General features: G+C 44.4%; 2 protein-coding genes across 2 annotated transcripts; both read left to right on the top strand.

Moving 5' to 3' along the window:
• Window positions 1–5328: 5328 nt before the first annotated feature.
• Window positions 5329–6899, top strand: PtA15_18A360 (uncharacterized protein; the record flags this gene model as incomplete). Its single annotated transcript, XM_053164891.1, has 3 exons — window positions 5329–5353; window positions 5434–6038; window positions 6312–6899. 3 exons carry the CDS (start codon window positions 5329–5331, stop codon window positions 6897–6899), a joined length of 1218 nt encoding a protein of 405 aa, XP_053028855.1.
• Window positions 6900–7462: 563 nt separating this feature from the next.
• Window positions 7463–8421, top strand: PtA15_18A359 (uncharacterized protein; the record flags this gene model as incomplete). The annotated part of the gene is made up of 2 exons (XM_053164889.1): window positions 7463–7692; window positions 8403–8421. The coding sequence occupies 2 exons, from the start codon at window positions 7463–7465 to the stop codon at window positions 8419–8421; spliced, it is 249 nt and encodes an 82-aa protein (XP_053028854.1).
• Between the last annotated feature and the right edge of the window lie 1943 nt (window positions 8422–10364).

Raw genomic sequence — 10364 nt, 5'->3', positions numbered from 1 at the left:
CGCGGACTGATTAGTGCTTATGTTGGGCCGGTAGTGATCTGCTGATTGGGAATTGGGTGAGGTTAGTGAGGCGAGCAAGCCAAATGGCCCAGGGTCAATGCAGCTAGGTTACATACATAAATACATAAATACACATGAAGTCAGTGCCGCGCGGGTTAAACATACATACATCAGTGGTGTGGCGGTGGCGTTATTGTCAAGGGCAAGGCGGCAACCTTGCTGGTGGATCACATATAAAAGGAGCTCTTCTTGGGTTGAATTGATCCGCAGGGCGTCCTCTGCCGCTGTACTTCCAGCGTGCGGTTCGTCCTCAACCCCCTCCGCTGTTGCACTTGCACAGTTTGAGGGGCTGAAGAGTGGGCCCCCCCGGGTTCTGCAGCCTTCGCTGCGGGATGGGGGCCTTCAACGCCCTTCCTTTTTGACCCGTGCGCTTGACACGGGCTGGAGGTTGGCCCAGACGCAACAGCCATTGCTGTTCACAACACCTTTGGTTTTGTTTGGGCGCATTTGAGATTTCATTTTTTTCCAGTTCTGTTGTATGTAGATTAAACCTTGTAATTTTTTTTGTGTTTTATAATATGGGGAAACCCTTGATGTTTTTTTTCCTGTTTTTATGTATTTACAGGGGGAACCCTTGATCTTTTTTTTCTCAGTTGTGGAAAAACTGTGTCTTTAATAAACTTGGATATGTTGTAGTAGATATTGTGCCAAGTTGTGAAAATAATTCATGGTGAGGCACTCTCTGGGGAGTGCCCCCAAAGCTGCCCTGGTGGAAATTGTCACCCTGGCCAACAAGGCCCTTGTGTTGATTAATGCCAGAATGGGAAACACAATGGTAACTGTTCAAGCTGCATCTGTCTTTCCAAGCGGGGATATCAAATTCCACACTCAAAACCAAATGATTGCCAATTGGCTTTTGGAACACAAACACAACTGGACACACCTTGCCAACCCTGATTTTATCACTTATCCAATAACTTACCTGGTTCTAATACATTCTTGCCCGGTCAATTTCAATCCAAATGATGTCACACACATTTCAAGTTGGAATGTGTGTGACATCATTTGGACAACATTTAATACAAACATTCCCCATTTAGTATCAATTGTCCTATTAAAAGTAGTGAATCCAGCAAACTTTGAAACACTTTCAAATCTGCTTTATCCATTTCTTCTCACATGCAATTTGGTTATGTTTCTTTTTCATCTTTTTTTTTTTTTTTCTTTCTTTCTCTCTTGCTTTATAGTGACCAAGTTCAAACATATTTTAGAGAAGATTTGGTTGTGAAATTTTCTCTTTTACATATTTTCATCCAAATTTTAGACATTAGGGGGGTTCACAATAGGATAAAAATAAAACTTTAGAGCTAATTTTAAGGCCTTTATGAACAATTTTTTAAAAAATGAAGAACTTGCTCTGTTTCTCAGGGGACACCCAGTCCAGTACATCTTGCCAGATTTTTAAAAATTTGTTGATAAAGGCCTTAAAATTGACTCTGAAGTTTTATTTTTATCCTATTGTGAACCCCCCTATTATCAACCAGATTTTGCTTTTTAATCACAAGGAAGTTAGCTAATGTCAACCTTAGAGATACATCAAGTATCCAAAAGACTGCAATAACTTGGTAAATAATAATTATTATTAAATTATTATTGCAGAATCAGATTCCTCATCATAAATTAAGGGGGGTCACCCACTCAAAGTAACCCCTTATTCCTATTCCTTCATGTACTAATTGAATAAATAAGAATTGGCCCCAGAAAGCGCCCAAAAAATAGTATTACATACAAAAATTTAGTAAAACAAACAAAGTACATGAAATTAAACTGTTGTACATTAATGAGTAATATTACTTGTGTAAAAATACCCCGTGAAAGTATTATGTAGACTTCTACTGAAGCTCTTTCACATGACAATTGGTTATAAACATGTCATGTGACAGAGTCAGGGAAATTAGTCTATTACAATACAAATAAATTGCCCACAGCCAAGCCCTTTTCACAGCTACACCCCTGGATACTCCCATAGGGAGAAAAGGACTTAGTGTTTTACGCCCACTGAAGTCCCCTCTATAAATAGAGGCCTATTTGGCCCTCAGGAAAAGATCCCCCAGACCATTCACCACCCATAAACTGTAAGTTTGCCGTGAATATTCTCCTCTGCTACTATTGTAGCCCCTTTTCCTTATAAACTATCCCCAGCACGTAAAATCCACTGGATTAAACCCTTTAAATCATCAAAAATCCCTTATTAGCATATTTAAAGATTTATCCTTATAAGTAGTTGCCGTAAGACCTCCGCCTCTGTCAAGCAGCCAATCATTTTAAGCGCTTACCACCTACTTTTACGCCAAATTAATTCCCTGTAATTAATAATTACATAATTAATCCTTCCTCCGTTACAGAGAGTTTAAACCCTTGTAGTGGCCATATTTGCCACGTAACAAGCTTGGTAATTTAAATTACCAGTGTTTACATCAGCACAGTTATAGTGCTAGGGCCCAAAACCCTTATTTTGACGGGTTTTTTGCCCTAAGCGTCATAAACAGAACTGTCAGCTAGAATTTTTGTAGATCATAGTGTGATATGTGAAACCAATAACACTTTAAATAAAAAAAGAAAAATAAACATAAAAAAAGAAAAAGAAAAAAAAGAGCATGGGGGAGAACCAACAATGGGCAGTTACAATTCTTTTCTGTAACTTGCATCATCCAGGTGCCGTAAGTTACGGTCCCCGCTACTCCCTACACCCGTGACCCGGTGGCGCAGTAACAACTTGATCCGCCACAATTCCTCATTCCAAGTTGGGTTTTTATGTTGATTGGAAAATCAGTTGACAGTATCACAGTTTTTTACCCTTGTTGAAACTCCTGTTAACACACCCATGATGACCAGGCCAAAGTGTTGGAAGCTTTGGTATTAACCCTCATCTGCCTGGTTGTAAAAAGTAAGCTTTGTCTTGGATTTTGCACTGGGTTGGTGTTTGGGGTCGTGCTCTTTTTGAGGGCTAATTTGGTCCCGTGCAAGACAGGTGCGAGCTTAACTAAATCCCTCCCCCGCCTGAGGCTTTGCCGGAGGGACTTACGCCCTATCAGGAATTCTTGCGTGACAATATTCTGAGTTTTGGTGGTACTCAACTTTGAGTGCCCAGAACTTAACATAGATGATTGGAGGACTTCCCGTCAATCTGGAAATCCAGATCTGAGCCGCCAGATTTCAGATTTTGCAGGGAAATCTCGGTCCCCAAAGCTCCCCAAAGGGATCCAGAGTTCCAGATTCCAGATTCCCCTGCGAAATCTGGAATTCCAGATTTATTCAAAGTTGGCGGGAAGTCCTCCATTAGCTAGCAATTCAAAAATTTAATGCATGATAGGCCTACATTGTGTCTTTCTTCTGATACAATTTGGGACCATCTCCTCTTCATCTTTGTGCTGATTTTATTTCTCAAAAACTTCAAAAAGGGGGATTTCCCTAGGCTCAGAGCGGATCACAAAACAACAAGTCCATGCACAATCATCATCTCTGATACAACATGATATGAGTACGTGCACCCTTCTTTTTTCATGTTTGATCAGGCTTGCTAGCCTTGATCAATACTCAAAACGGTTGTGTTTTTGGCACTAAGTAATAGGTTGGTCTGTGCTCACAAATCCCAGTGGTTTGCTGGGATATGATAGGGGGTGGGTAAATTTTACAAAGTGTTTTTCACAAGGTACAAGGCCCTGTAAAAAATTTCCTTGTAAAAGTACACATTAAGGGGGGGTATGTGTAATTTTACAATGTGTTGGCTAGATAATGTAGAAGCAACCCCGTAAAATTATACCTGAAGTCTTCCATGTGGAATTTACTTGGTGTTTTTTTACAAAGTGCCACCTTGTAATAAAAGTACCTTGCAAAATTGCATATTTGCAGCAAAAAACTGAATTTCACAAGGCAGAGTTTGAGGAAGCATTACACCATGCAAAATGTATGTTACAAAAATCAATAATGAAGACTACCAGGTTCAAATTTAGGAGGTGTTGTGGAAATTTTGCAGGGTGGTTTCAATCCTTTTTCCTTTGGAAAATTGACTCCTCCCAACTGCACATTTGTTCAATATGCACTCCTGCTGAAATTATTGAAGGAGCAGAGGCAATAAGAGAATTTAATCCACTGACAAAAACTTTGAACAAGGGTTATATGGTGATTCATGACTCCAAGAAATTTCATAATTCCAATAGAAGTTCATATTTTCCAAGTGCAGTTGGTAGTAGTGGGTTTTCCAAAAAACAAAAAAGTTAAAACTGCCTTGTAAATTTCCCACAGCAACTTGTAAATTTGAGCTTGGTAACCACTTTCATTAATTTTTACAAGGCAGATTTTGTGCAGTGTACCAAAAGCACCTTGTAAAATTTACATAACACCTTGTAATTTCAAACCTGGTTGCCATTGTTATTGATTTTTACAAGGTATATTTTCCATGGTGTACTGCTTCCTCAAAATTTGCCTTGTAAAATTCAGGTTTTTGCTGCAAATCTGCAATTTTGCAAGGTTCTTTTTTACAAGGTGGCAGTTTGTAAAAAAAAACACCAAGTAAAATTTATGGGAGCATGTATGTGGTAAACCGTATGGATTGCTAACGGGGGGCCCGAAGGAGGCTGATGTACACTCCTCCGGGTGGCTGAGCCGCAGCCGAGTACACACCTGTGACCTCGGTCACAACAAAATTCCACATGGAAGACTTCAGGTATAATTTTACAAGGTGGGAATCTAGCCAACAAATTGTAAAATTACACATACCCCCTCTTAATGTGTACTTTTACGAAGAAATTTTTTACAGGGCATTGTACCCTGTAATAAAAACTTCGTAAAATTCAATATCCCCATATGATAGTTATTTTCCTTTTATTCAACATTTTACAAATCTAAGTTTATTAAAGACAGCCAATCACAAAAACAAAGTTCAAGGGTTTCCCTTGCATATTCATCAAAAAAAAGAAATCAAATCAAATCAAATCCGCACCCAATACCCAACCTCTTCTAGAGAGGCTGCAAGTATTGGGTCGATGACCCCCAGCGCGCCGCATTTAAGGCAATTGCAAAGGGGGGTCATCAACTTTGACCCCTCAAACTGTGCAAGTGCAGCAGCGGAGGGGCCTGAGTCGACTGCCTGGCTGGAATTGCAGCGCAGCGAGTCGACTGGCGATCCATGCCAGCCACAGCCTCCCCTTTTATAGCCACTCCCACTCGCCATCTCACCTCTGCCCAACCCGGCCAGCGCAAAGCAAAAACAAACGCCACAACCATCGCAGGTCAAACAACCATCTCTGTCATTATGGCTCCACCGCAATGCCACCACCTCATATTCCTCCAGGTACTGGTAATGTCCCAGTCTTATCCGCGCCTCTCGCCATACCAACACCAACCAACAACCAACCAAACAATGACTGCCAGCAGCAGCAAACAGTCCACCCAGCACCAGATCGACTACAAGTTCCCAGACCCACTCCAGCAGCTACCCCCGCGCAGTCCCACCTGCCCGTCCCAGAACCCGATCAACATCCGGCAGCCGAGACGCTAGCGGGGGCGGCGCCGCGGACTGTCCCCTGGACCCGGCCATGGACCTCTCCTTGTCCTATCTCACACCCGAGCTGCTCTTGTCAGCCGCGCCACCCAACCCCGCCCTTCCCTCTGCGACAACCTCGCCATTGGCGCCCAGGAGTGCCCCCGCGGATCCCGGCCCCCCAGCGCCCCGGCCGGCGTCTTCTCACCCCTGCCATGCTGCGTCCAAAGGCATCCCATCCCCCGCGATACCCCCCAAACCGTCGCCACCATTCGCGCCAGCACAGGCCCCCCACAGCCCCGCCAAAAGCCACTTGGTCCTCCTCCTGTGCATGTCCGCAGCATCTGCACTCGTCTATTGGTTCTATCACTCGCGCCCGCATAGTGCTCCCCTCAATCATCCGCTTGCTCGTGAGCCTGCTCCGACCAAGGACCTCTTCCCGGCCGCAATCATCAACAAGCCGCGCGTTGTTGAAGAGGAAGATAATGCGCCCATTGTCCCTTCACTGCCAGCATAATTGGCTGGGTTGAAATTATCCCAGTTAAGCTGGGACACATACAACCAATTTGAACTTGGTTGATCTCAACTGATGAAATATAAATCCAAGGTACCCCCCTTGGAATCATATTCCATGGGTTGAAATCAACCCAGTTTAAATTGGTTGATTGCATCCCAGTTAAACTGGGATAAAGTCAACCCAGCCAATTATGCTGGCAGTGCTTACACCAAACCAGACCAAGTCGTGCTACTTTCTCGCAACGAAACAGAGCCGGATGACAATCGCAAACTAGAATCTGCCCTTGATATTGACCAGCCGGAGAAAGACAATCCTTCACCCCTTGGAGCCCTGCCTATTGTCCCCGACACCGAGCCAGACCAAGTCGTGCTACTTTCTCGCGACAAATCCAAGCCGGCTGACAATCTCAAATCTTTGCCTGCCCCTGATACCCATCATCCTGTGCAGTCGGTCAAATCCCCTGCAGAGGAAGAAGCACCCAATCCCAACGTTGGTCCGCCTCCGACGCGTCTTGACAAGGCTGCCGCAACGGAAGACAAGAGGAACGGCACGGACCAGCCGGTGTCACTGCTGCCTGAGCGGCGTCTCCTGCCGCCAGACTACGTTTTCTGGACGCCGGTGTTCGCGCTCATTGGCACACTGCTGCTGCTCCCGCATTGGATCTCCGGGCGGAAAGAGGCGGGTGCGGGCGAGCCTCTGAGCGTGGACAAGCTGCTCTCAAGTCTGGAGGAGCGCGCAGACCCGCCAGGCTTGTTTGGCGAGCTTTTTCTAACCAAGCATTGCCCCTCAAAGCACTTCTACCTTTTCCCTTTCATGTCTTTATCCTTATCAACTGCCTGATGCTGAGTATATGTCTTCTCTTCTAAAATGAATAGACCAAAGCCAAACATGCGGTACATACATACCCCATGTTGGGGGAAAGGGAGGCAAGTGGTTAACTCTCTTGACTACCAGCATCAACAGCCTTATAGATATCCATACCTCTCCATCTAACACAAAAAAAACAGATACCTATTGCAGACCCCACCAACCAGTGTCTTTGTAAACTACCTCATCTCGCCGGGACTATCATACGAGGTCAGCATTAATTTGGCTCTATTGGCAGCTATGTTCAGAGTAGGACTGGGGGCTTCTTGTGTCTGGTTGCATGCTTTGGCAAGTTAATTGAGATAGGTCTGCACGTGTCTGATGGGAATTGTGATGATGTCTTCTCCTGAGCCTTGCTTCAACGCAGCTCATCCGCAGTCTGAACCCAATCTAAGGTTGATTTTTAATTGTCTTGTCTTAATACCTAAGGCTGTAACCCGGGGTTTGGGTCGGGGCATGAGGCTCAGCCCGCACCCTGAACCCCAAATTTCCCAAAGTATACCCCGAGCCCCGAGGCATACCAGCCATTTTTCATGATGTCCAATGGGCCCCTGGCCCGGCTGGCCTTCAGAAGGATTTGCCACTCAGTCAGCAACGTCGGACAGTCTGTCATGCCGCCAAAGCACAAGGAACCTGATCGCTCCCCACCTCCTGATCGAAATTCACGAAATTCCAAGTTGCCAAAAGTGGTTGAAATTGACGATGAAGAAGAACGCATAATCAATGTCTCCAATAGCGATGGCGAAGCTACCACCAGCAGTCAGATGTTGAAGAGAAGTTGGGTCTGGAACCACTTCATCGAGTCTTCCAAAAATGTTGTCATCTGTCACGTCGTCCAGAAAACCGGGCGAATCTGTGGGGCTAAGTTGAAGAGAGATAAGACCCAAAATTCAAGCCAAGATATCTTGCTATTTGAATGAAGATCCTGAAACCGAAGGAATCAAGATACTTGACTACTGGCGTACATGACAAAAAACTTATCCCCAGTTGGTGTTGATGGCGCGACGCTTCCTCGCTATTCCTGCGACAAGCTGCTCCTCCGAGCGCGTGTTTTCAAAAGGCCGACGTGTTGTTTCTTGGCAGCGATCTGCCTTGGCACCAAGCAGCATCAAGCAGCTTTTGTGCATCAAGGACTGGTATCAGGCCTCCAGTGGGCCTTTATAGCTCTTGTCTCCTTTTCACTCATATAAACACAAACTACATTGTATATAGACACCCAATGGCCAATACTCTGCATACATGACTACAAGCAGCCCAATAAAAACTTAAAAGCCTCAATCATGTGCCATTTACGCATTCTCCCCCCCCCTCCAGCATATTCATCATTCCCCGGGGTTCGGGGCATGGCCAGAGTCCGTCCCGAACCCTGGACCCCGGGGCATGGGTTTGGGGCATGGGTTTGGGTTACAGCCTTATTAATACCTCGACATGAGCAAATACTACTTGACACGGCTCATTGCAACCCCCTTATGATAGTGATATGTTTAAGGTGTAGGTTAGGGCCTCATCCTGCAGCAAAAAAGCACCCTTAACATGTAGGTATATTAATCTAACTGTCTGGTTGAGAATCAAATCGAGATCCTTAGTTATTGGCTATACCAATATGTTAAATTTGCGCGAAGGGAATGGGTGGACTGAGGCATCATAGTAGTGAGGTTCCTGTGGTTGGTTCATGTTGAAACATTGTCATTTGCGTGGGGCAAATTGCGGCAAGCCAATCTTAATACTTCATGCTAATTAAAAAACCAACGAGTTTGGAAACTCAAGACCTGTCATGATTAGAAGTCTGATTGTGAAGATGTTAAGCAAAAAAATTACTTTAGATAGGCCTATAAGGTCTGGGTGCCCCTCAGACCGGGGTCCCCATTAAGGCATGATTGCTTAGCAGGTGTGTCAAAAATGTAGGTAGACCCTGCAGCGGCGCAGCCGCCTTAGCCTCTAGTCTAAGTTGATTAAAGCCTCTGAATCACAAAACGAAAATTCAAGGGTTTCCCCTACAAATATCCAAAAATTAAAAAAAAAAAATCAAGGGTTTCCCCTCTACAACTTCCAGAAAAAAAACATAAAGGGTTTTCCCTCTAAAAATGCCAAAACAACAAAAAAACATAATTTTACAACAAAAAAAATACAACTATAACCTGCAACCAGCCACCTAACATCAGCAAGCTGATGCACCGTGGCCCACTGTCCATCCCTGTCTAGCAGGGTTAAAAAACAGTGAGAGGATGACCCCCAGCGCGCCGCATTGAAGGCATTATGCAAAGGGGGGCCAACGAGTTTAGCCCCTCAAACTGCGCAAGTGCAACAGCGGAGGGGGTGAGGACAAACCGCTGTAGGGACTCTTGTGGGACACTAAATGTTTATTTGGTGAAAATATCCTCTGAGGGGGAAATAAATTGCTAATAGGTTGAAAGGCTATTACAACTTACGGGTGGTTTGAAAGACCTGCCCCTCTAATGGTACTATGCAAATAACTAAGAGTCTTGTAATCAATATTTATAAAGATGTGGCTGATTCCAAGATAGATCTTACTTTTGTATAGTAATCTCTATCAGACCTAGATTCCTCAAATCACTATTCTTGCAGATCTGTTACAACTTCTGATGCTGGAGGGATAATGTAATCCAGTGGGATCAATTATGTAAAATACAATTGTTGTTGATGTTGGGTTGTTGATGAGAAGGTTGGTAATGATCTCTTCCTTAAGCAATCTCTTGATAAGGCACTTTAATCAATACTAGAGCTCCTGGTTGCTACTACACTACTACTACTTGTTATAATTGTTGTTGATGAAGTTGGTAATAATCTCTTCCTTAACAATCTCTTGATAAGGCACTTTAATTACTACTAGAGCTCCTGACTACTACTACTACTACTGACTCAAACTTAACACTACCACTACCACTACCACTACCACTAAAATACCACTAAACTACCACTGTAACTAAACCAACCACTGTGACCAAACCTCTGTAGGCTGATGGGGAAAAGATCTGATGAGGGGGGGAAAGAGGCCTCCTTATATATTGAAGGGTGAGGGAATTTAGCTCCAGGGGAACTCCTTGTGAGGGCTATTTTCTGCAGGGGATATCAGTTGCACAGCAAGATATGCATGTGTTGCACTGCCTGCCAAACAATTAGGTAATGGATTCTGCAGGAGGGGATATCAGTTGCACAGCAATATATGCATGTGTTGCACTGCCTGCCAAAGAATGATGTAATTGATTCTGCAGGCAGGCTCCTTGAACACCTTATCTGCCTGCATATGCTGCACTGCATGATATCATGTGTTGTTAGGTGACCCAAACAACCTTCCGTAACCTACCATATGCCTGCATGTCCAGCTGTTGCCTTCTTCCATCCAGAATATTGGGGGTCAAAGCCTCTCCTCCCACCTTGCTCCATCCTTCCTTCTTCCTCCTCCCTAATTAATACTTA

Source organism: Puccinia triticina, chromosome 18A (assembly GCF_026914185.1).
Source record: "Puccinia triticina chromosome 18A, complete sequence".
Taxonomy (NCBI): domain Eukaryota; kingdom Fungi; phylum Basidiomycota; class Pucciniomycetes; order Pucciniales; family Pucciniaceae; genus Puccinia; species Puccinia triticina.
The sequence above is the reverse complement of the archived record's forward strand: the minus strand, read 5'-3'. Positions and strand labels throughout refer to the sequence as shown.